Here is a 26,502-nt window from a genome sequence, read left to right as displayed (position 1 = left end):
TTGGGGCCCCCTGGAAGCTCCGGGGCAGGTGTCTGTGCCATTCCCAGTCTGGGGTTGCTGATAGACCTGACAGAGGTGGCAGCTTCTGTCACAATGGCACTGATGGCTTTAGCAGCCGCTGCAGCAGGAGGGTCAGCACCTGTGTCCTGCTGTGCCCCAGCTTCATCCAAAACCCCTGTACTCAGGTTTTCTGTCATGAAATTAGGGGTTCCTTCCTGTGTGCACACAGGCTCCACATCCTGCTCTGTCCAGTCACACAGCAAAGGAACAGCCTCCTTTCCTCTCCCAACTGTGAACTCTCCACCCATAGCTCGGTGCAGCAGCGAGCAAGGCACTGAGGTGCTGTTTGTACTGAGTTTTGCTCTTCACTCTGGCATTGAATAAATACTCTGCTAAAGCATCTCTGCAATGTAAGCTTGTTTTTCCAAGTACTGCTCTGCTCAGCCAGAGCTGAGGCCAGGACTGTCACAGGGCTGGGCAGGAGCACTGCAGGAGCTGCTGCCCAGCCTGTGGTTACCTGCCCTGGCTGGGGAAGTGTGGGTAGAGAGCTGTGAGCAACAGGAGAGAGGCAGGGGATGGCTGAAGGGCAGCAAGCATCCATGGCAGCCAGGGCTGAACACTGCAGGTTCCAGGACAGGCCAGGGGCTAGATCCCTCCTGGATTTATGTTTTCCAAGCACTAACGGGCACAGAATGGGTAAACAGAGAGCCCTCCAATGCTGTTTGGCACACCAATTCCTGTGCCACAGCAGCCTCCTGAGCTGCAATGCCACTGTTCCCTCATTGCCCTTTGCATCTCCCTGGTGCAGCAGCTGCTGTGGTATGAAGGGGGGGTCTGGGGGCTTCTCAGAGGGGATGGGTGCCCATGGTCATTCCTTGTGTTTGTCTCTTCCATACACAGTGAGTAGAGGCCACCAGGCTGCTGCCCCCACATGGGTTTAGTCCCTGGGCTGGTGCTGCAGCAGGGGAGGGGCAGGAACAGGCATCCTGCAGGCACTGGGCTCCCAACAGTGGCGAGGGAAAAGCAGCCTGTTCTGGAGGAGCTCAGAGCTGTTACAACCCAGGAACAGGAGTGCTGGATTTGCCTTAGCAGCAGAACCACTGGAACCACTGGCCCAGCCCTGCTGCACTGGCTCCCACTGGCCTTTGGCCCAGTGGAGCTCCAGCAGCCAGACTCCAGCTCCTTCCCTTCCCATTAAAGATCCCCCTGTTCCCTCCTTGTTTGGGAATCCTCCTGCAGGGACGCAGGAGCTGGGGAGAGTTCCCAGCACAGAAATAATCCCCCAGCACAGAAACCCCCCTACCCTGACACAATCTTCCCCCATGCTGTGCCCAGGATCCCCTGGCTCATACACAGCAATGCTGTTCAAACAGCTTTTATTAGTGGTTCTGACCATACTACACCCTCAAGGAAAACAAAATCTAGTTCACAGTGCTGAGATGGTGTAGTCAAAAGAAAAAAAAACCCACAAAAATCCAGCAGTGGCTTGTGTCCAGTGTTTGTCCACGTGGCCGCCAGGCTGGCAGAGCTGTGCCCAGGAAGGGGCTGGGCCCCTGTCTGCAGCACATGGGCACAATTCCTGCTGCCAGCTCCAGAGCTGCTGAGAGCCAAAAAAGGCCCGGCAGCATCAGCAGTACCAGAAGGGTGGGGAGGAAAGGGCTCCCAGCGGGAGGGGCTGACAGGCCATGCTTCCCCCCCCAGCAGTAAGCCCGTGGCCTGAAGAGCTCAGCCTGAGCTTTGCTGCAGCACCGACCCTCCCACAGACCTTCCAAACACGTGCTGGGGCAGGAGCACCAGTTCCCACCCTGAAAGCAGCCCAGATCCCCCCCGCCCCCCTCCCCATCCCAACTGAGCCAGTGTCTCCACAGTCCCTCCTGGCACTACCTGGCCAGAGCCCCCAGCCCCGCTGCAGGCAGCACCCCACGAGCAGACATTCTGATCAACATAGAACAAGCTCCACCCTCATAAAATTAAACTTCCAGCAATTCTATGAGCAGAGCTGATCCTCCTGTCCCTTCCCAGGCTTTTCCAAGCATCCCTGGGGAGCTGCTGTAGATAGGAGCAGGGCTCTGCTAGCCTGGATTTTCCTCATAAGGCACAGGGTGAGAGCAGCAACACAGGGCTTGATCTGTCCCTTGGGACAGGCTGGAGGGGACTTGCACAAAGGGAGGGGTCCTGTGACCCCTCTCCCACCTCAGGCTGTGCTGTCACCAGCTTCTGTCCCCCTCCCCCAACAGCAGGGGCTGGCTCTGTCCCCAGACCCTGCACACACACATGTGAGAAGTTCCATGCACCGATTCCAAAGGGGGCTCACAGGTCACCCCAGCACCTGTCTGGAGAGCCCCTGGCCAGCACAGCAGCCGTGGGCGCAAGAGGTTCAGCTTGGGCCAAGGTGCAGCTCAGCCGGCAGGGCACTGGGCACCCCTGAGTTCCTGGTTCCATGCTCACTGCTCCAAGGTCAGGAAGGTTAGAGGCCCCTGAGTTCCTGGGCAGCAGCAGGGACATTCCAAACAGCCCCAGGGGTAGGTCAGGGCTGTGCCAGCACATGGTGGGATAGCCAGACCTTGCAGGGCTCCCTGCCAGGGCAGAGCCTGATGGTGTTCTGGACCCCTCAGGGTGGCTGTGCCAGAGCCAAGGTGTGAGCAGACCACAACCCTGGCAGGCTCTGCAGCCATCAGACCCAGGCTGGGCACCTGGCAGGAGCTGCTGGCAGTGGAGGGCCAATCCCTGGCAGCCTCTGAGGAGGGTGACCATGTTCCAGCCTCACTGCCTGAGGAGCAGCACAAGAGCCAGCCAGGGCCCCTGATCAATGCAGGGTGTTCAGACCTGGTTCCTGTCACCAACACATCTCCTGGGGCACATTCAGCTACTGACAGGGGTGTGAGAAGCCCAGGCAAAGGAAGCAACAAAGCTTCGAGTTCACCCTGGATCAGGGCCCATCCAGAGCTACTCATGGCCACAAAGCTGTAAAGGGCACTATGCAGGGATGTGGCAGCCAGCTCTTCCCCACTAACACTGAGACCTTCTCATGGTTGCTGAACCTGTGCTGTCCACAGGGAAGGAACCCAGGGACAGAAAGGGGACAGCATACTTCACTTCTCCAGCCCCCAGATGCTACCCAGGTGGCTGCAGGTTCAACATCTGGCCAAGTGGAGGAAGAGCTCCCAGGTGCTGCCACCTGGAACCAGGTGCCCCATGACTCCTGAGCTCAGGGATGGGGAGGAACAGCGAGGGAGACCTGCTGCTGGTGACTGCAGGCGCTGTGAGAGTGCAGGGGCTGGCCAGCAGTGCCCACTGCATGGGCAGACAGTACACATCCCACAGCCCAAGGTTGCAGTGCCCAGACAGACACAGCAGTGCAGCCGCAGATGGACGTGGAGCTCAACAGCAGCAGGAGCCCTAGGAAGGCTGGTGGAGCTGTCCCACCCTGGAAACGAAGCCAGTTCTCTTTGTCTTTGCCTATGAGCAAAGACAGCTCCCAGCACAGCACCCATCCCACCCAGTGCTGCTCGGCACACAGGGCAGAGAGGGGCAGGGCTTGGAGCTCTCAGGGTGCACACCGAGCTCTGTGTCATCCTCCTCTCCTGGCACAGGAGGGACAATCTCCACAGCAGATTCACTTCTTCCCCACAGGCATCCCTGGTGCTGCCCCATGGTCCCTCCTGGGCAGCAGCACCTCCTGCGCCATTCCACACTCCAGCACACACCACCCATCACACACCCAGCAAGGGCTGGACTCAGGGCTCCCCTGCCCTGCAGCTGGGCTCAGCACCCTCCTAACACACCAACGGCATCAAACCAGTCTGTGTCTCTCTTGCCCAGCTGGCACTGAAGCTGTCACACACCCTCCTTGTCTCCTGGGGTGTGGAGCAACCAGCAGTGCAGAGCCATGGCACCCCACAACTTCAGGAACATGGACATCTCAGAGGGAAATCCTAGACAGCTGAGCCAAAATCCACAGGAGGTGGAGCTCAGGCAGGGCAAACCGCTGTTTTACTAGACAGCTGTGGATGTCGGCTAAACTGGTAGAGCAAGAGCTGCACTGGTTTCCACTGGAGTCCAGACAGCAGCAGTTCAGACATCCAAGTCCCTGCAGGGAATCTTCCATATTCCACAACCTGCCAGTGTCCACCCAACCCTCTCCTCAGGAAAGAGAGCTCCCATCAGACACCTCATTTCCACTCAGAGCAAAGGTCCCTTTTCAGGAAGGGCTTTTCCCCTCTCTGTGCCCCCTCTTGCTCTCAGACCCGCCTGAAGTGCAGCACAAGCGGGAGATGCCCTGGGCAGTGCTGGCTCCATGCTCACTGCTCCAAGGTCAGGAGGGTTAGAGGCCCGTGAGATCAACGATGGCTTTAATAAAGATGGCATCATCACGCACGTAGGAGTTCTTGGCTTCCATGACGGACACGGGGCAGAAGAGGGGGCAGCCACTGGCGATGTTCATCTCTGTGACAGGGCGCTGGAAGGATGAGGACGTCACGTCAGGGCGGAAGGCATCAATGATGTGCTCCCGGTTATTCTGGTCCAGAAGCATCAGGGTGACCTGTGGGGAAAGGTGAAAGCATAGGGGAGCGGCTGAATAAAAGCCCAGCCCATGGAAGCCCAGCCCAGTGACCTGCTGTGACGCATGCAGGTACCAGCAGCCACAGCCACCCTGTGCACCTGCAAATCAGAGAAATGCCTCTGAGTGGGACCAGCAGAGAACATCACCTCAGGAATGTCCTGTAGAAACCCTCCCCATACCCACATCCTGCCTGTCTCTGGAAACTTCCCTGTGGCAGCACAAGTCTGTCAGACTGACTGAAAACCTACACTCTGCTCTCAGAACTGACACTGCACTCAGGTATTTCCCTGAGCCAGGGCTGTTGTCCTCTCTGCATCTGCTTGTGCCCGCTCACTCCACCGCCATGTGTTCTACAAACCTGCAGTGCCCAAGAGCTGGGATCTGAGCTCCTGACAGGGAATGAGCATCCACTGTCCCCAAGCTCTGAGGCCACCACAACTTTCCCTTGCCCTCAACCCCTGCAGAGGCTCTGTGCGATTCCCAACAGCCCAAGTCACCCCCTTGCCCCACAGCACAGCCAGTGCTCTCAGCACACCTGGGGAACCCCCAGGGCAGCCAATACAGAGCCCTTCCTCTGCCTTGCCAAGCGGCCCAGAGTGACAGTGCTGAGAAATTCGAGTGGGTGCTAAACCAGAGAGGCCATGGATGGGCACAGTGGGCTCTGCTCCAGACCCACCTTCTGGTTAAAGGGCCACCGCAGCAGCGCATCGTTAGGTCCCTTCATCACCACAAAAAACAAGGACAGGTGGGTCCCACGGCCGGTGCCGTCCCCATTCAGGTACACGCGCAGACACATCTTGTAGCCGTACTTGCTGGTGTAGAAAGCTGTTAGAGAAGTGTGGAACAGGCACAGTGAGGGTCCAATGCAGCACAGCCTAGCAACAGCAGATCTCTCTGAAATCTGAGGGCTCTGAAGTTTGGAATCTGGGAGAAGCCAGGTCTGGGCTGCACCAGAGGTGGTCTGGAAAGCCCAAGGCCAGGCAGTGCAGCCCCTGGTCTGAGCAGATGCTGTGCACAGAGCAGTTACCAGTCCCCTGGCTATTCCCTCACTGCCAGGGGAGATCTGCCCCAGAGCTGGGCCAATCCTCCTGCACCTCAGGGCTGAAGGAGCTGTGGTTCATGGCAGTAACACTGATGAGCAGGAACAAACCCCCCCATAAAGCACCTGACTGGCGGCAGAGCACTCTCAGCACCCCCACTGTGAGCTGATGCCTCTGATCCAGGCAGGGGCTCAAGCAAGTGAACTTTAATTCTCATTTGGATTCCCACAGCATGGCTTGGGCATGGCCAGGATGGGATTTCAGGCACTTTCCTTCTCCAGCAGTCTTGGGAATGCTGTGGCACTAGACTTGTGTGGGGTCACAGCTTGGAAAGGGACCTGCCACAAGTCACCCTCCCACAGCTGCACAGAGCAGTACATCTGGGACTGGCTGGGCGAGGCTCAGTGGGCACAGGCAGAGATCAGGGGTCACAGCCAATATTTTACTGCAGGACTTGGTGCTTTTCTCAACAGGCAGACTATGAATAGCAGAGACACTGTGCTCTCCCACAAGGTGAATAGCAAGAGATCAGATCTTTGTCACTGCATCCCTCTTGGAAATGCCCAGATCATTTCTCTGCTCCTTCCTCCCCACCTGCTTTACCCAAAGGTTCTCAGGACAGATGACCCCTTTGCTAGTCCAAGGAGAATATCCCCACTGGCCCCTCTGGGCCTTCTCAGCACTCTCATCACCCTTTGAATGTAAAACTCATCGAGGAACAGAAGGAAAGATGGCTCCAGAATGGTGGGAGTAGCCAGGGAGAGGGACCATGCAGCTGGGCATCCTGCTCTCTCTGGCCCAGGCGAGGAGCAGAGCAAGAAGCCAGTAAGGCCCTCCCCCTTCCCCCCCCCAGACTGATGGCCTTCACTCTGGCTTGTCCTGGGTCAGGCCTTGAATGAACCTTCCTTGTACAACTTGCTGTTTTTAGCTCAAGATTTTGCCCTTTGCCAAACCCTGTGGCACTCTGTCCTCACAACTCTGCAAGCAGTATCTCCACTTCCTTTTCTTTAATATAGATTTCAGCTGGTATTTCCTTGCCTTTACATTTAATGCAAACCAAACAATTACAGCTAATTCCCTTTCTCATCCCATCCACAGCTTGCACCTCTCTCCTCTCAGCCCTCTCTTCCCTCTTGGAACAGCACTGCTCTGCATGCTTCACTCTCAAAGACAAAACACTCCTTTCCACATGGAATATTTCTTTTCTCAGCCTGGCCTTGGCAGCATTTCCCAAGCAAAGGTCCTGCCATGGGACCCACATGCAGCTGAGATGCAAAAGATTTTAGGGACTTTGCACACCTGGAGAGAAGATGGCAGGAGAGCGGCCTGTTATCGCCTCCTGACGCTTCCGGGCAAACTCCGTTATCTTCCAGATGAAAACTCCATCATAGGTGGAAGCCTCCATGTTGCGGATCTTCTCCTCCATCTCAGCCATGGCCAGGTCTTTAAGCCCAATGCTCCTCTCCAGCTGCCGGACCTGCTCAGTGGGACACGTGGTGCAGGTTAGGAACGCAGGCCCTGGGGCCTGGGAGAGCTGGCAAACCCTGAGAGATCCCGGCATCCCCTGGGGACGGCTCCTTAGTGAGAGACCTCCAAAATGGACAGGGAGCAGGGAGGGAGAAACCGAGCAACATAAGCCAATTCACTGAAGCTTCCTTCTGCACCCTGTCACTCTGGAGAAGATCCATCAAAACAGCTTAGTGCTTGAGCTGGGAACTTTCCTGTAGCCAATGTAAAACTCCTTCCAAGGAGCTGCTCCACTGGCTGAGCAGCATAAGAAGCGAGGATGGGGAAAAAAATCCCCAATAACTCAGCATTGTGACAAAACTAAACTGAGAAAGAAAAGAACCTACACCCTCTGGAGGGTTCGTCCCTGCCAGCTCACACAGGGTCATGCCAGATCAGTTGCCCAGAGAGCACAGGTATGCTGCAAACTGCACAGCTCCAGGTGCCAGGAACACTAGGAGCCCTCCACAAGGGACTGTGCTGGAGCAGACTGGTGGAGGCAGCTCCTTCACCCCTCCAGCGTGTCGCTGCAGGCAGCAGCACTGATGGCACTCCTTTGGCAAAGGCAGCACTCATTTGGAAAATTCTGGAGGGTGAGCAGCCCCACAGATTTGGTGAGATGCAGCACAAGGAGATACAGTGAAATTCTGGGTGCTCTGGCTCTTGTCAGAAAACTGTGCTGAGGAAGAACCCCTCAGTATCTCACCCAGTTTGATAATTAACAGAGGTCTGATGCTTTAGACAGGTCAGTTAAATTCCCAGCTTTTCCAGGGAGTTGCTGAGGGCTGGGCACAGGCACACAGGGTATTTTAGTTCTGCCTTCAGATTTGTGGAGTTTCAGGACCACGTGGTGAAGCTTTGCTAGCTCATGACACAGAAAGGAAACAGGAAACAGCCTCTGCTGGGAGTGTGGGAAGCCAGGTGAGCAGTTACACACCTTGTTGCTCAGTGTTTCGATTTTCTCCTGGTCCAGCCGGTGCTGGCGACTGTAGGCCTCAGCTGTCAGGGACACTCTCTCCACCTCCCGGTTAAGCACACAGACAATGTTCTCAAAGGTAACTGTTTTCCTCTCAAGGGCCTCACACCTTCCCAAGAGCTCTAGGGATCGGGAGAGCTCCGACTCTGAGCACAGTGAGTTTGATGCCAGAAGTGGGGAACTGTTTTGTGATGAGGAAGGGACAGGAAGGGGCTTCAGGTCCCCAGCACCAGTCTTGAGGCTGAGCACAGAGCTCAGAAGCATGTAGAGATGTTCTGCCAAACACTTCCTTTCATGTTCTGGGAGCTTTTCATTTTCCACCTACATGAAGAGAAATACATCCCCCTTTCAGCATGTGCAATCTACACTGTCACCATCCACAGAACAAATTCCTCCTATCCAGGTTGTCTCTGTCCCTCTGGGGAGCCTCTCAGGAACCCTCGGCCAGTCCCGAGTCAGCAGACACCGGAGGGGCAGCCCCAACCCGGCCGACAGCGGGGAGACACTCTCCCGTGCTCCGAGGGTGCTGAGGGCAGCTGGGCTGGTCGCCTTTGCAGCAGAAGAGACACCAGAGACGTTGGTAGATGATAAAGGGCCGACTCTTAGCAGGGGTTAATCCAAGGTTTTATCCAGGGGCTCTGGGGAGCTCCTGCACCTCAGGGGGCTCCTGCTGAGAGCCCCGGGAGATGTGCCAAGGTTACACTTAAAGGGAGGGGAATCCGAAAGTAGATAACATTTTACTGACCAATAAGTGACCCTGAGGGATGGGTACTGGGGGACAGACATTTAGGACAGTGTATGGGGCAAGGCTTGGGGGGCTGACCCCTGGCCTCTGGCTAATCACTCGAGGACCTGGACCGAAGCTTCTAGATGGAGGGGATGGGATGCTGAGTGATTGACAGAGAGCCAGGGTGGGGGTTTGGGGATGATCTCATCCAGGGAGAGGGATTGCACAGGTAAGGGGAGGGGGGTACAGTCTGGGATAAACCATTTGGGAAAAATACGAGGATACAAAAACAAAACTACTTCAAAGTATTACAAAGTATAAAAACACACTACAACACAGGTCACAACATCAGCTTTAAATTTATCATTTATAGGGGGGAAAAACCAAAGAAATAATTTAAAAATGTGTTTTGGTGGGGGTGGTTTGGGTTTTTGTTTAGTTTTAGAAATGTTTCAAATCACATACAATGAGGGTTGCTAAATGCTTCCCCCAGCTGTACTAGTCTGCTCTGCCTTCCTCCAACCCCTCCCAGAAAAGCTCTGTCAGATGTATCTAACAGCAACAAAGGACAAACCCTCACATAACCTCCTGGAGGAGGGATTTATTTGAACCAGCAGGACCTGCAAAAACTAAGCGACATAGAGAAATGGCCTGGCCCCAGTACTTTGCTTACAGAATCACTGTAATCACAAGTCATTACTCACTTGCTTGGATGTGAAGAGACCTTAAAGCTCATCCTGTCCAGGGGATCCAAGGACAGCCACAGCTCCTTTGGGCACCCTGTGCCAGGGCCTTCCCACCCTCACAAGGAACAATTTCTTTCTAAAAATCTCATCTAAACCTGACCTCTGGCAGTGTGAAGCCATTCCCCCTGAAAGAAGCATAACCACCACAGTCCCAAAGCACTTAGGGTGCTCTAAAAGTAGAAGGAGATTTCATCCCACAGGAATTTAATTCCTGGGATGCTTAGACTCTGCACAGCAGATGATGTGAAGTTCCACGTGCAAGGGGTCTAATCAAATACCTGAAGGAAAACAGATGTGACACATGTGACAGTTTGGGCAACAGCAGTTTGCAGGAACTCTAATGCTGGGACTGAAAAGCCCCAGGGAAACCCAAGAGAGGAGCCCTTACCACCTCAGCACAGCCCACAGCCTCGAACCGGCACGGTACTTTGGATCTGCCACACGTCTTCACATGGTCCCGAAACTAGAAAGGGAGGAAGGAGAGCAGTGTCAGATCTTATGTGTCCCTAGTGCTCCCTTTCCACCCCACTGACATTTGGGAAACTACAGCCAAGCTGAAGAATGCCCCAGCTATGGCTAATCACTAACTGTCACAGTGCCCACTAAACCTGGGCTCTGCCTGCCATCAGGTGTGACTTTCACCGGAATACAAATACAGCCCTGACACCTGAAGAAAGCCTGATTTCTCCTTCTCTCGATGGCTGGGAGGTCTCACTGCTCATCTGCACATGCAAGAGTGAAAAAGCAATGGGTACAGGATCAAGCTGTGGATGCAGAATAACGAGCTTCCCTGAGGGTTGAGGAATGCGAGGCACAGGCAACAACCCCATGAAACACATTCTTTTTGGGGCACATTCTTTTTGGGCACTTCACGCAACTCTGGTAAGGACGTGCTACAGGTTGGTATTTTTACCTCCATCCCAGCATTACACTTCTGCTGAGAGGTGCTACTAACCCCTCAGCACTGAGATTACTCGTTCAGGTTCCCACACAGCACATGATTAATCCAACGAGCACTGTCACAGCTTCAGCTTGGGTTTAGTGCACCCCTCACCATCAGATACCAGAGCTCTGTTCTGAACACCACCATATTCCCTCCCCACTTAACTCCTACATCTGCTACAACAGATGTCAATTAAAACTGATTTTAAACCACTTTTTAAAAGACTTCTAGATCCACGTGGCCTGTGTAATGAGTCAGGTTACTCAGAGTTAACATGGTAGCAAATAATCAACAAGAGTTTGGAGAAATAAACACGGGAGTTAATATTTAAACACAGAGTAGATCACCCATGGGGACCCCACGAGCTGGCTTCCTGCAGGGCTTCAGCTCCCACCTGCAGAGAAGCTGGGCTGTACCCCAAACCCCAGCCTCCAGATAAGGCGGGCTGTACCCCCACCCCTAGCCCCTCCTTATGCTGCCCATTTGGAAGAACTCTTTGGCTCCTTTTTGCTGCCTCTGTTCCCCTGCCCTGCTAAAGGGCTTTTTCCAACACTGCTACTAAAAATAGTTGCCTGTAGAAGGCAAGATGGTTTCAGATGAATGTGCTTTTTGAAAATGTTTCCCAAAACTTGAATTTTTCAGACTCTTGAGCTTTGTCCCAGGAGCCAGCAGCTCCTGGGAAATGCTATAGCATGGATTCCATTAGATTATTACTTAGATGTCAATTAATATAGCTGGACATGGGCTCTCTTTCCAAAATTGCAGCAGTAGTCGATGCAGTTGCTCTACACAGAACATAAACCCATAAGTGTGTTTTTCCCACAGAGGCTCTGTCCCCATACATGGTCCCAAGGGAGATGGCAGTGGCAGCACCAACACTGACCTGCGAGTGCCCCTGAGCCACATTACCTCACACCTATCCTTATGGAAAACTCACATCCACATTAACAGCTGCCACTCAGTTGTTTTACCCACTTCATTTCCTAATGGACTCTGTTCCTCCCTGCTGCCAGAATGCCAAACTCAGCCCATCAGGACACCAAATACCCCCATGGCACAGAGTCAGATGGATACCTTCTCCCTGGGAATCTTCTTCCCACAGCCTTCACAAGTCAGCGGGAATTCAGGGCAGACTTCATCATGAGCCTGTGAAGGAACATACAGGAGATATTTGTCCTCAAATAAAAGGCTCATGGAGGTTCTGTGATGGGCACAATCCCAAGGGGCTGGGTTTATACCTTATTACAGGTGAACACTGGATTTACCAACCTACACTCAAACCTTAGTCACGCTGATCCCCTCTGAGCTGCTGACTCATTGTGTGACCTCCAGGCTACCCCGATTTTGGGTGTCTATGTAGCACCCAACCTCTGTTTAAAAGATGCTACAATGATTTTTTAAAATTCAAATTATTGCTTTGATGGCTAAGATAATCAATGGGAAACTCCATTTATGGCTCTTCCAGGAGAAGACACGTTGATGCAGGTTGAGTGGAGTGAGCCACTACCTCAGCAGGCTAATTTGGGTCATTTTTCCACTGTAATGGTTATCAGTCAGCTGAGGCCCCGTGACAGCTCATCACATGCCGGGCTGAGCTGTCTGATTGTATCTTCACTTTTGAACTAGAATACCATTTTTCAAGCAGAAAGAAAACTGTTTTTAAACTGTTTCATTTACCAGTCCCTGCACACAAGCAGCCAGACTCAGGGTTGGATGATGGCCAGAGAGGTTGAACAAACGACCAGCGAAACGTGATCCTCTGTCCCCAGTAGACTCTTTGGCAACAGTGCTGGCTAAATGGAATGCTGGAACATGCCACTGCTTCTGTGCCATTTCCACACTGCTTAAACCTTCTTGTTCTACACCCACCAGTTGAAACAAGGCATTGGAAACACCATGAATATGCAGATCAAAACTCAAATTAAAATATAAGAGCACTGAAGTCTACTGCTGTGGTAGGGACAGAAAAAAAATCCAACCAGGAGCATTTCTAATGCAGCCATCTGAACCCAGATGTTGGAAAATTTGGTCAAAATGAATCTGTTACCTTCTAGGGGAACACGTACAAACCTCACCGTGTCACACATCAGGAAGTGGAAAGTGAAACCAGCAGTAACTCCACCCCAGCTTCTTGGTCACTCTCTCCTTTTTATGCTTGAAGTGAGTAACTTAACCTGAGAGTTTCACTGTGTGTCCCTGGAGAGACTGGAGAGATGACTGGCCAGCCAGCGGGGTTTGGAGGGCACTGCTGCCTGCAGAGGAGGAGGAGGTCAAGTGCCTGCCTTTATCCCACTCACTCAGAGGGAGTGAGCCCTTTTTTCTACCCACCTACTGCTCTCACGTTCTAGAAACGCCCAATAACATCTACCCCATGAACCACAAAGCACTGGCAGAACAGATGGTCTGGCTGAAAGAAGGAAATTTCACTGCAGAGGCAACTATTTTAAAAGGGAGTATTTTAAACTTATGGTCTCCCATGCCAACATGTGGGTGTGAAATTACCGCCCTCTCCACACTCCCCACCTCCCAGCATTTATCCTCCATCCTGATTCCCTGCTGCACCATGATGTAATGGCCAAGAATGGGCAGCCCTGCCTGCAGCATGGGAAGGAGCTCAAAGAGCAACTGTTCTGTATGTAAATAGTTAAAGACACCCAGAGGCTTCAGCCAGCGCAGATCCAAACATTTCTGTATAAACAGTTTCAGGCTCTTCTGGAAACCCCTGTTCCTCCTGCCCCACGTGGGTGTCAGAACAGAGATAGATGGTATCACTCCTGGAAGAAATCCAACCCACCCTGGAGCCAAAAGAGGGGCTGGCACTTGAGCCTGATCTGCCACACTCCACCTCCTGCAATGGGGCAATCTTCCTGTTTATATCTTTCCCAAACCCACAGCTGTAGCTTCTGCTACAGGGATAAGCACCACTCACACTCACATCCAGGCACTTGCTTGGAAAGTTTTTGGGAGCTCTAGAAAGCCATCCACGGCTGTGCATGGGACTAGGCAAGAGCAGGCACTCTCCCAGAGGGAAACCAGAATGGAAATCAAGCTGGACAGGCATCAGAGAGAGGGGACAGCCATGGAAGAATTAAAGTGGAGCTGGAAGACAATGGCTCACCCAGCAAGGCACATACCAGCCTGCAGCATCCAACAGAAGAAGCAAGAAAATCAAATGGGGCAGTTAACAGCCTTCAGCAACACCTGGTTCTTCCCACAGAATTACAACCAAAGCCGCTGATTGATCAATTTCCTTCCCTAATAATAAACAGTGATACAACCCTACAGCAACCCGCCCATCACCCACCACCATCAGACATGTCATTCTCTGGGAGGTCACCAGAAAGGTTAGAAAATCGGACACCATTGCCCATGGGAGGACCAGGGCAACCAAGAGGATCAGGGTCAGGGACTGTGTGTGAGGGAAATCCGAATCACGGAATAATTGAATGGTTTGGGTTGGAATGGACCTTAAAGCCCATTTCATTCCACCCCACTACTGTGGGCAGGGACACCTTCCACTATCCCAGGTCATTCCAAGTCCCATCCAACCTGGACACTTCCAAGGGATGGGGCAGCCACAGCTGCTCTGGGCAACCTGTGCCAGGGCCTCACCACCCTCACAGGGGAGAATTTCCTCTTACCATCTAATATAAATCTCTCCTCTTTTAGTTTAAAACTGCTCTCCCTTTTCCTGTCACTATCTGTCCGTGCAAAAAGTCTCTCTACATATTTTCCAAGCTCCCTTTAAGCACTTACACGCTGCAGGGAGGTTTCCCCAGAGCCTTCTCTTCTCCAGGCTGCTCAAAAGTGCTGAGCTCTCCTCTCTGCCTGCAGGCCTACTAGCAAATGGAGCTGTCTGTGGGTACTGGGACTCTCCCACCTAAGTATTAGGAAAGCAGAAAAGTTGTATATGATTTAAATTTGCAGTATTTGCAGACTAAGTTTCTCTCTGGACACTCTGGCAGCAGGATGAGGCTGTTTCATCCTGGCCAGCAAGGGCAGCACTCTTGCATTGCAGCTGTGCAGGGGAGTGAAGGCAAACAGAGGGAAAAGTGGGTTTTGGTAAGGGCAGCTGATCACTGGAGCACACAGTGATCATTCCTAAAGAGGCTGAGAGCAGATCTCACTGTGCTCTGAAGCTTCCTCATGAGGGGCAGCTCTGATCTCTGCTCTGTGTGCCAGTGACAGGACTCAAGGGAATGGCTGGAGTTGTGTCAGGATGAGGTTAGAATGGATTATTAGGAAAAGGTTCTTCCCCCAGAGGGTGCTGGCACTGCCCAGGCTGCCCAGGGAATGGGCACGGCCCCGAGGCTGCCAGAGCTCCAGGAGCCTTTGGACAGCGCTGCCAGGGATGCCCAGGGTGGGGTTGGTGGGGTGTCTGTGTTGGCGTCTTGTGCAGGGCCAGGAAATGGACTGCATGATCCTTGTTGATCACTTCCAGCTTGGGATATTCTCTGGTTCTATACAATGCCAGGATGAGTTGCTCCCCTACTTCTCCTTCAGCCAAGAGGGAAAACTGAAGTTTAATTTGATCACCATTTCACCTCAGGGCATCCCTAAATTCAATTTCAACTCTGGAAGAGGCTTCTGCTGGAAATCATTATCTCCATACTCTGGTGGACAGGACATGCCCCTGCTGCCTGGTTGCTCTGCTCATAACCTGCCACATCCATACAGGTCCCATTTTTTATTTGAGGTCTTGTAACCATGCTAGGAATCCATCGGCATGACACTGGGCTCCCCCTCCAGCAAAGGGACAAGGCAGGCAGCTGGGAAATGCCACTGTTGAAGCGGGTCCTGTGAGATACCTCTGCCAGAGCCCGTGGAAAGGTCACAGCAAAGGGCAGGGTTGGCAGAGGGACAAGGGACAGCAGGACAGGCTCAGAGTGAGCTGCACACTGCAGCTCTCCTGCAAAATCCCCTGGTCTTGGAAAGCCACTCCATCATCTCCTCTGAGCACAGCAACAGTACCCATAAGCAGACAGCTCAAGGGCTTGGCAGCTGGAAGGGAGCAACAAGAAGGAAACAGAACTACCAGGATGGCAGAGGAAAGCCAGCTGCCATGACACAGGGCACAGCAGTGGCTACGAGGGCTTGGGTGGTCTCCAGCCCCAGCATTGCCATGTGCAGCGCTTGGCTTCTTGGACACAGTAGCCTGGCTACAAGTAAAAGGGTGGGCCCATGAAACTGTAGAGAAAACACTGAAAATGAGTCTCCAGTATAAAAGAGAGAGTTTTGAGGGAACCTGAATCCTTTGTGCTAAGAAGCATCGGTTGCTTCGTGCACCTCTGTCAGTTTCCCAGGGGCTCCAGAGCCTGCAAGATGGAAATGTGCCACACGAGGCAGGTGCTTTGGGATGCCCTGCTCCTCTGAAGTCCCCATGCCCTTCTGTGCTGCAGCTCCTCCTGCCAGAGAAGTCCTAAGCTGGTTCTATGCCAGACTTGCTTGAACCTTTCCCCATACAGGTGAGTCAGGCTACCAGGTACAGGGTGACCACACACCCAGTCCTTGTGCTTCTGCATGGAGCCCAGCAACACAAGGCTGGATAGCAGGAACCCAGTCTATAATTCCCAGTGCCAAACGGGAATGGGAGCTTTCTGAGACCATCACACAGGCTGGTGCCAGACACAAACTCCTCCCTTGCTGGACATGCTGATGACAGATCAAGCAAGTTCACTTAGCATCATTTCAAAGAAACTGTCAAAACCAAAGATGAAGTTTGCATCACTAGGTACTGTTGGCTCCAGCTGGGCAGGTAGTGAGGGCTTGGGAACCCAGCACACCCTCACTGCTCTCAGTGCCCTGGTGCCCACCTGAGTGAGGACAAAAGGCAGAAGAAGCCTTGTGGGGTTTCCTATGGGCCTGGCTCAAGCCTCTGATCAGACCCAGGGCAGGAACTCTTGTTTTCAGTGTTGGAGTTTTGTTCATCAACTGTTAGGGCTGATCAGACAGAGGTTTGATTTGGGGACTGCTGGTAGAGGGACACCAAGGCAGTGTTTCAGGTACTGAAGACAAGTGTGAAGGCAAGAGTGATTTCTTAGGACAGAGGAAAGTACAAAATGCATTTGAAGCAGTAGCAGGTTTTCTGTAATTTTTAAAAATAGGTTCTGCCACTCCTGGTTGCTTTCAACTATGAACAAGCATGAAGTGGTGGTACACTCCAGGATACTTTTTCCAAATCCCTCCACAATTCCCCCACCTGCATTCATGGTGAGGGGTTTCCTCACAGCATAGAGCCATATGAACCACACTTAGCACTCCCCTCCACTTCAAACCTCGTGACTTATGGCTTTTCATTCTCCAAGGAGCAGATGTCAAAACCATTAATTTCTGGGCCACCACAAGAAGGCTGAGCTGGTTTCAGAAGAGAAGAGCAGACCCTCTGCAGCCGGGGCTTTCCAATTCCCTTCCACGCATGCTCTCTGGCACAAGCTGTGGCTCTACCTCCCACCACACGTTTGGACAGGAAATTGCCTCGTGTCTGGCCAGCCAGCTACACCAGCTACTGTGGGGACTGTGGCTGGGATGTGCTTGTGGGCCTCAGCTCTGGCTCTGGAAAGTATAGGTGTGTCTGATCCCTTTTCCAAAAGCAGAAGGTCCTTTTGGTCACATCCATGTGCAAGTCAGGGATTGTCTCACCAGAAAATTGTCTGGTCCTGCTGGAGCTAGCTGCAAACTGCACTTCACCATCAGCCCAGAATTTGGAGCCAAAACCTTCAAAAGAAGCCAATAAATGCTGCACTGGGTTTTAAAGAGAAGGTTGGTCACCCTGCAACAGCAGCACCAAGTGCTCCTGCCACAGCGCCTCAAGTGTTGTACCCAACACAGACAATAATGATACAACACTCAGAGGAACAACTTTGTGGAGCAGGAGACAGGTGACCGAGCTTCAAAGACCAACAGCTCTCCTCTAAGCAATATGCAAAACCCTGAAGATGAAGTTTCAGCCTCAGCTGAAAATCACCACCAAAACCTGTTGGGGCACTCCCGGGTTGCAGCTGGGAAGGAGGGGCAGGACACGCTCAGGGCCCCCAGCAGCCCTTCTGAAGAGGGAGCTTTCCCTAGATAAGGCATGGCAGGGGCTCTACAGCATCTCCTAAGTATGAACAGCGGGCAGAAAGGAATCCCTGCTTATCCTGCTCTTCTGGAGCCAGGAAGCCACATAGCCCAGAAGGGGCTGTAGACATCCTTCCTGACACCACAGGCTTTTGAGTAACATCACTTGGGATCGGAGTTTTGCACCTTCTGCAGCCTTCCAGGTTCCACTTACAAAGAACTTCCTAAAACCAAAATGACGGCAACAAACTCAAGGATAGCACGTTCCCTCCAGCATGGATTAAGCCAGCTTGTTCCCACACTTGACTGTTGCTTGGCCTCAGGAGCTGAGCTGATCTGAGCCCCACAAAACTTAAACACTGATGTCATGTTTAAGCTTAAAACTTAGTTTTAAGTTTTAAAACTTAAAAACTTCCTAAACTTAGGCAATTTCATTTTCTTATGTCTCAGTTAATTCTGCTTCCAGCTGAAGAGGGCTGCATTAAATCCCCTGTCTGGGGTAACCAAGGGGAATGCCAAAGCTGACCCCATGTACCCCCCTCCTCCCATCCCAGTCCTGGGGGGAGGACACAGGAAGGGAACTGGTGGGATGAAAGGCATACATGAAAGGTGTATGAAAACTGACAGCAGTATGTTGATAAACAGGAGAGGGACATGGACAGCTAGAGGTACTGTAGGGTGGGAGGAACACACCAGAGCTGAGGAACCACAAACTCCCTCTCCTGGATATCACTGGGACTGTTTTTGAGGTTTTTCCTTTTGCTTTAATGGGCTGAGTTTAGTTTCTGCAGCCCTTCTCAGACTTTGCTCTTGAATCTAAAGGCTCATGCCCACAGCCTGATTTTCGAAATGTACATGCAGACAGACTCATCAGGAAAAAAGGTCACTAATAAAAGGAAAAACCCTGCAGCCCCCGTGCCCCAAACTACTTTATCCAAATGCCACAAAATATTTACAGACTCTGAAAAATGCAGCCATAAATCCAGACTTAAATATTTCATATCGTCCACACAGCTTGAAGCAGAGTGCAAGTCATGTCCAAGCAAACAGTGCTCATTCAGTTTTGCGTTTCCCTTTGAGAGCCAAACTTTAGCCTGAACAGAAAGCAAAACTGAAATCCATTTTACTCCTTTTCTTGAGGTTTAAGCTTTCCAGCTGCAGAACATGTTTCCCCTGTGTGTGCCCTGGTAAGATTAGCAAATCAGAAGTTTGCAAGGGGAGAGCAGCCTCTCTCAGCACAACACAGGATTTTAAAATTAGCAAACAGTGAATTCACTCTGAGGGACTTTCCATGTCCTCTCAGAAATAGTTCTGAGGTACTTTCCAGAGTGGGAGTGCTGAGCTGCTGCAGGACGTTACCCACAGCACAGCTACGGATGCAGCTCCTCTGCACCAGGCAGCTCTGCACTGTGGCCCTGAAGGCTGGGTTTAACCTTAGCCCAAGGTATCACAAGGTTCTGGGCTAACACAGCCATTCAACGCCTCCTTTCCCAGCCCTCTTCAGCGACACACATGGCTTCGGCAGCATGGGGACAGCCAGTCCTGATTAAATGCCACAGCTCTTTGGCAGGCATATGAGAGGAGATAACACAAGCCAGACCTTGCCTCCTCCTACCAGTTCCTAGGAAAGAGCCAGCTTTTCCTGAGAGGGCACAAAATAACCTTCTTCCTTAGGCTGAATGCCACCAGGGCAGGCAGGAGAGGTGACTCAGCCCCTGAGAGGAAACAGCCAGCACTGCTCCAAACCCTCACACCCCTTCTACCACACAGTACTCTCCGAGACTCATAAAAACTCCTGGCAGGGAAGATATCACAGATGCCACAGACCCACAGCCCACACATGCCAGGGCCACACCTCTATCAATCATCCTTTGTCCCAGCAAACGCCAAACTGGGGTTTGGGAAGATCAAGTGGAGAGTGAAAACATGGCACAGGCTCATCCACATAGGAGTTTTTCATCAGCAGTGCGCAAGGTTCTGGGGCATCACATGCTTCTGCAGCCCTGATCCCAGGACAGCTTGCTGACCTTCTGAACTCCCAGTGGGAGCTCTGGCCAGACTCAAGCACTCTAACACTTGTCAGAATACATAGGGAGAACTTTTGGCAGCGGAAGATTTTTGCTGAGCTCTGCAAGAACACGTTAAGACTTTTTTTAAAACCAGAAGAAAAAGTTCAGCACAGCTCATCAGCCACAGCACAATCAGCACTGGAAGTTGCTGACAGATAATTTGGTTTAGTCTAATGAAGATGAGCTCACTGTAATCATTGCAGAAGATATGGGACTTCTGGGCACCGGCAGAAATTAAAGCATGAAGCAAACAATCTGCAGACACCACCAGCACAGCCTGAACCTGAAACCTCAGTACCAGGGTGTCCTGTTCCTGGACAGGCAATCCCCAAACTCTGTGCTGTGGTAGTGTTAAGCTTTTCACCTGACACTTCTTCAGTCCCACATCCACACCACGAGCCTCTCACAGATGTACAAATGGGGGTTCACAGCAGCAGAACCATTTAGCACTGACATCCTCATCTCTTGGACTAAACTTTGAGCACACAGCAGAAGGCTCAGACAGCAGGACAAGGAAGCAAAGCTGCAGAAGTATCTCCCTGCTAACAGGCAGAGGCACAGTCTGGGCAGAACGCTCAGATGCACAGCTGTTGCTTCTTCCTTCCACTTTGCAATGGCATCGTCAGGAGAATCCCAATGTTAGCCTGGACAGACCAAGGTTAAACCTGCTCCTGAAACACATCTCAGTCACTGTCAAAGCTCTGTGAACCACCAGGCTATGATCTTAATCTGGAGTGAGTGTTAGAGAGAAATAAAATGAATTCCTCTTATCTCAGGCCTCCCGCGTGGTGGTTCTGCCATTCCAAGAGGGATGACAAAACTGTCTTTCAGGAGCCAAAAGCTTCACATACAGTCACATGCTACAGACCAAGCACCCCCAGCCACAACTAAAACTCTGGATTAAAAAGCTAGTGGACTCCTCGAGGTGAAATGAGGTGAAAAAACCGTCCTGTCCAGCAGCCTTCTGTCCCAGAACAGTTTGGGATGATGGGTGACCAGAGAGTACCCAACATCCAGTCCCACTGTCCTGGTAGCTTTGGAGAGAGCTGAAATGGGATCAGGTAATTTTCTGTGAGTTGATGGAGTCTGAAGAGTTTTAGGTTCACATAATGCAGAGAAATTCACAACCATTTAACAGCACAGCAATTTCTTGACAGCCTTGTACAGCAGAAAAGAGCTGCAAGGAGAGCAGGTGGTTCCCATCATGGAAGGAACATGCTCACAAGCAAATCCCTGTGATCACAAAACAAATCTGAACTGATCTCAGTCCAGCCTGTGCCCTCAGCAGGGCACACAAATCCTCACTCAGGGAACCTCTCCAGCTGACAGTAAAGTCCAGGGATTTGACAACTTTCCCCCACTGTCAGCAAGCACAAACACCCTGAGCCTTCCCCAAAAACAGAGGGAAGAAGGATGCAGATGTGCCAAGCCTTGCTTTGGCCTGTACCTCGTACTCTTTGATGGTTCCCTTCCAGGTGCAGCCGCTGTTGATGCAGACAGCAGGCAGACTCTCCACTTCCCGCCGCGCTGCATTGTCTGGGAAAGCCTGAAATGGAAAAAACAAGCAGACCACAAATATTACTGAGGGGCTGCAGTTTTGATCAGGACTTCGAATTCTTTCTGAAAACTCCTCCCAGACCAGTTGCCCCATCAACCCTCAGAGGTGTGTTAACAGCAACCAAATCTCTGTGACAGCTTTAAGTAGGGCACCACTACACACACGTGACCTGGATTTCAGCACCGAGGAGTCCAACACAGTAATCACCCTTCTCACAGCTGAAGAAAAGGGTTCCTAAGAATAAGAAGTTCTCAGAGCTCATGTTTTAAGCAAAAACTGTAACTGGTATTACTGACACCAGTGTTCTGTTAGGTTTCTTTCAATGTATTTTTCCTTACCGAGCTTGTTTCCAAAATAGAAATTCCTTCTTCATATATTCCTTCCTGGATACAGCTGGCACACTTTTGAGGTCCAGCACTATCAGACAGAAAAATAATAATCAAACACAACAACAACAAAAAAAATTTTAAAAAAAGATTTAACAATAAATTGACTTCTGGTAACTTGATGAAATGACAATGTTTTCTTATTTTTAAAGCAACACACTGAGTCTTTGCTTGTGTGTATTGCTGATGCCTATTTCTAATTTTTTTCTTCTGCCAATTAAACATTCTATTAGGCTTTCCTCACACAAAGGTAGGAGGAAGATAGAACACAAAGAGACTTCTCTGGAAGCCAACTTGTGCTTAAACCTCTCCCATTTTGACACAACAATGAAATGATGACTTTATGACTGATGAAGGAAATAGGTGATAGACCTGGACTGCCTCCTCAATGGCAAAACCAATGCAGGGGATTCTGGAAAAGAGAACTTTGAAGCATCAACAAAGGCAAGTCAGAGATTACATATTCCCTTAGAGAAGAGATGATGCTGAATCTCAATGACTGAACACAGCTCCCTCACTGAGAAGGTCCTGAAAATGACACCTCTCTCTGCTTTTGTTCTTGAAAATGCCTTTTTATATATTGTGCCTTCCCACTGGAGGCACAGCAGTTACCTGATGATTCTCTTCAGGCAGTAGGAGCAGTAGCGATGGCCGCACTGCGCCTGGAACGGCCGCCTGAGGATGTTCTTGCAATCGGAGCACAGGTATTTGACCTCCAGTTTAGTTCCCAGGATCTCCTTTGCAAACCCAGGCTGGTTTAGATCCAGAGAACCAGGTGGAGAAGAGTTTGCTGCTGCCATGTGAACGAAAAGTTCTGGCTGTATCTCCAGAGACTGAAAATAAAAGTATTTTCTCCAACTGATTATAATTGCATGGGGGTGATTTGTCATATAAACTGTGTTATCACAGATTATTAGACTGTCCCCCAACACAAGTAAACATACTGATGTAAACCACACTAAAACCCTACCTTCACCTCCCAAATATGGGAGGAAACTTGAATTTTAGAACTACATCCAGACCACAGAGACATGAAGGACAGACCTAATAAAACTCCCTGTCTGAGCTGACTGAAATGTAGCCTGTTTAGGGATATCAAGTCTTCTTGCTTTAAATAAGGTAAAAAACTGTCTTAAAGGTGATAAGAAATAAATAGAATAAACTCAGTTCACCAAAAACCTGTTGGCCAGCACAGCCACAGCTTGTCAGCTGTCAGGAAGGACCAAAATTCTGCCCAGAGGCAGCTAAGCCAGCATGTTCCTGGGAGGAAGCTGGGCACACAGTGGAGCCCAGATTTAGTGGTGGCACCCAATCAGGCACAAAGGGTTCTCCAGAGGGATGGAAAATGAGGACATAAGAGGCACGAGCAAATTGGAAAGAAGCAAAGAATAAAATGCTTTTGTTTTAGCTGCTTATGCATCTCATACCTTCATTCCCTGTGACTACATGCTACAGGCACCTAAAACACCTAAGGAGAACACCCGTGGAGTCCCGTGGTTTGGATGGGAAGGGACTTTAAAGCTCATCTTATTCCACCCCCTGCCATGGCAGGGACACCTTCCACTGTCCCAGGCTGCTCCAAGCCCCATCCGACCTGGCCTTGGGCACTGCCAGGGATCCAGGGGCAGCCCCAGCTGCTCTGGGCACCCTGTGCCAGGGCCTGCCCACCCTGCCAGGGAACAATTCCCAATTCCCAATATCCCATCCAGCCCTGCCCTCTGGCAGTGGGAAGCTGCTCCCCCTTGTCCTGTCATTCCATGTCCTTGTCCCCAGTCCCTCTCCAGCTCTCCTGGAGCCCCTTCAGACACTGGAAAGGGTTCTGAAGTGAGGTCGCCCCGAAGCCTTCTCTTATCCAGGCTGAACGCCCCGAGCCCGTCTCCGGGAGGAGCCCCCACAAGCAGAGACACCGCGAAGCGGAGAAAAGGCCAGGGCTGCCCCCGTGTGGCCCGGACTCCCCGCGGCCAGGAGGGCTCTCTGCCGGGCCGGGCTCCAAGCGGAACGAGGCCCGACCCCGCCGCTCCCTGAGGGCCCCGCACTCACCGGCCCTCGCCGCGCGCCCGCACCGGAAGCCCCACCAGGCCCCGCCCCCGGACACGTGTGGCGAGCCCGGGCCCCACCCACCGTCCGGGAGCGGCCCCGCCCGCGGGAGCGGCCCCGCCCGCGGGAGCGGCCCCGCCCGCGGGAGCGGCCCCGCCCGCGGGAGCGGCCCCGCCCGCGGGAGCGGCCCCGCCCGCGGGAGCGGCCCCGCCCGCGGGAGCGGCCGGCCCCCGACATCCCCCACACCATCGCCCACCCTTGTAATCCCAACACCTCCACACCGACACCCTCGACCACCCAACAACACCCACCCCTGCACCCCCAATGCCCCCAACACACCATCACCCATCCCTGCATCCTCGACGCCCCGACTCCGACAACCACCCCACCGTCACCCACGTCTGCACCCCCAATACCCTCACATCAATCTCTGTCACCACCCCCACCATCCCACTGTCACACCCAGTTATGTCCCCTGCCACCCCCCGCTGTCACCCCCTCAGTCACCTCCCCTCAGCTCCTCAGTCACTCCCTTACCCCGTCCTCTGTCACTTCCCCAGCACCACTCCTCGCTAACTTTCCACTGTCCCCTGCCATATCCCTGCTTCAGGCGACCCTGCTGGGAAAGAACCCAGACCCCTGGGACACCCTCACACTCTCCCAGGACTACCCATCTACCCCCTGGGTTCCCTCATCCCTCCTCTGAGCCCACCTCATCCGCCTCCTAGGACTTCCTGGGTGCCCTCGTCCATCCCAGGGACTTCCCATCCATCCCCTGGGACCCCCCTCACGCATCCGCTGAATTTGCTGGGGGGCAAATGGGGGGGACGAAGACTGTGGTGTTCAACCTGACCCACCCGCGGTCCCATCGGGGACAGCCATCTCCCGGTGCACTCCCTAGGTGAGCAGCCCCTGGTCCCTTCGGAAACGGACCAGAGCGAGCACCTGGCGGAATTGTTTTAAAGTCACGTTTGGCCATTTTGGGCACCAGTGGGCCCTCGCCTACCTGCGCACAGAGTGTCATGGCCACCTCGCGTCCCGTGGCGCCGGCTCGGGGGACAGGTGGAGGCCAGCGGTCGGGAAGGATGGGCGGTGGCAGAACGGAGACGGCCGGACGGCGATGGCAGGAAAAATGCCGTGTGGGGGAAACGCGCGGCGCAGCCCGCACTGAGGTCACGGCGAGGTGCTTTTCGCAGCGGAACTTGTTCGGCAAAAGGTCACAGCGGCGAGATTTGTCACCCGGGATCCCCAGCCTGCCTGCCCCCCTAGCCTGGCTCCGACGCGGGGGCTCCGGGGTTTTACAGCCTGCTGCGCCGGCGGGGCGGAGATGGGCGGGTTCTCACTGCGGGGAATTCACCCGGTGCCGGGGAAATCCTCGCCCGTCAGAGCCGTGACACAGCGGCCAAGGTGACTCTCCCGGGAGCCTGGCTGCGAAGACGGGGCCGGAGAGGAGCGGGTCGAAGTGAAGGGCGCGGCAGGGCCACGGGGGGCTCCGGGACACCGAGCCCTTGGCGAGGGGCCAGGTGCTGCTCAGGCACCGTCAGGGCGGGATGCTCCCTGTCAGGGAGCCGGAGACAGTGCATCCCTGCGTGTGTCGGCACCGGGAATGGCACGGGCACAGCTCCCCTGGGATGGGCACCGCTTCACCCACTGCGCTGCAACAGCCCTTTTCCCAGCACAGCCGGTCTGCGAACACCGGCATGGAAAACTTGGTGATGTCATCTATCGATGAAAAATCCTGTCTGCATTTCCTGAAATGACCGTGACCTGGCAGCAGGACGTGCTGTTCCCAAAGGGACAGGAAACCCGCACCAAAGGCTTGCTTGGAACGCCCGCCGCGGGACGGGACCATGGGGCTGCTCCCAGTCCTGCTGTTGCGACGCCCCGGCTCCACCGCACGGCCCGAGGAGAAAGTCTTGCACTCCGCTGATGTCCCACCTCCGGAGCTGCTTTCTCCTGTTCTCTGGGAGCCGGGGCCAGGCGTGCTGCGGTGACAGATGATAAATGCAAACCCCCCGGCCATCCCGGCACCTGATTTCCGAGCAATGCCTGGATCATCACCGTAACCGGGCTCTGGCCACTCATCCTGCGCTTTGTCATGGGAAGACCCCACAAAAATCCGCCTGGGGAGCGTTAACTTTGTGCCCTCTCGCTTCAGAAATGACGAGAGCAGGAGCAGATTTTCATGCCTTTACTGCGGCTGCGTAAATTTCTGGGCGATTCTGATGCAGTTTAGGGATTTTCATCGAATCACAGAATCCCCTGAGCTGGAAGGGACCCAGAAGAATCATCGAGCCCAGCCCCTGTCCCTGCCCAGCCCCCCCACAACCCCACCCTGTCCATCCCTGGCAGCGCTGTCCAAAGGCTCCTGGAGCTCTGGCAGCCTCGGGGCCGTGCCCATTCCCTGGGCAGCCTGGGCAGTGCCAGCACCCTCTGGGGGAAGAACCTTGCCCTGAGCTCAGCCTGAGCTGCCCTGGCCCGGCCCCAGCCGTGCCCTGCTCCTGTCCCTGTCCTAGGGAGCAGAGATTGGAGCTGCCCCGCGGGAGGAGTTGCAGCCCCAGCGAGGTTTGACCTCAGTATCGCCTTCTCTGGGCTGAACCAACGCAGTGCCCTCAGCCACTCCTCCCTTGGCCCCTCCGGACCGTCCCCATGCCCGTGTCCGTCCTGTGGACGCTCTGCCGGGCTCCCCGCAATACGAAGCCCCCACGGCACATCTCTCGCCAGCCCTGCCGGTGTCCGCAGGCGCGCCCGGTGCCAACGGGCCTGGGAAAACCGACACGGCTCCCGAACCGCCGCACTGCGCATGCTCGGCTAGGCTCAGCCGAGCAGGTCAACGGGTCTGACAGCGCCGCAGAACAAACCAATCCCTGCCGGGTGCTGTGTGACTGGCAGGG

General features: G+C 53.3%; 1 protein-coding gene across 3 annotated transcripts; it reads right to left on the bottom strand.

Moving 5' to 3' along the window:
* Positions 1-1,857: 1,857 nt before the first annotated feature.
* On the bottom strand, positions 1,858-25,878 carry TRAF2 (TNF receptor associated factor 2). 3 transcript variants are annotated; one of them, XM_030961669.1, is made up of 10 exons: positions 24,615-25,878; positions 22,184-22,404; positions 21,524-21,602; positions 21,075-21,173; positions 11,577-11,648; positions 9,948-10,022; positions 8,048-8,407; positions 6,904-7,081; positions 5,241-5,389; positions 1,858-4,543 (listed from the first exon to the last, which is right to left on the bottom strand). In XM_030961669.1, exons 1-10 carry the CDS (start codon positions 24,630-24,632, stop codon positions 4,325-4,327), a joined length of 1,470 nt encoding a protein of 489 aa, XP_030817529.1. In that variant the 5' UTR covers positions 24,633-25,878; the 3' UTR covers positions 1,858-4,324. The 3 variants fall into 3 exon arrangements, with proteins under 3 accessions (XP_030817529.1, XP_030817530.1, XP_030817528.1); XM_030961670.1 differs by lacking the exon at positions 24,615-25,878 and adding an exon at positions 23,612-23,640; XM_030961668.1 differs by lacking the exon at positions 24,615-25,878 and having other exon boundaries at positions 22,184-23,161.
* Between the last annotated feature and the right edge of the window lie 624 nt (positions 25,879-26,502).

This window comes from Camarhynchus parvulus, chromosome 17, assembly GCF_901933205.1.
Source record: "Camarhynchus parvulus chromosome 17, STF_HiC, whole genome shotgun sequence".
NCBI classification, from domain to species: domain Eukaryota; kingdom Metazoa; phylum Chordata; class Aves; order Passeriformes; family Thraupidae; genus Camarhynchus; species Camarhynchus parvulus.
Note: the sequence above shows the minus strand (reverse complement) of the source record. Positions and strands in the feature narration are given on the sequence as shown.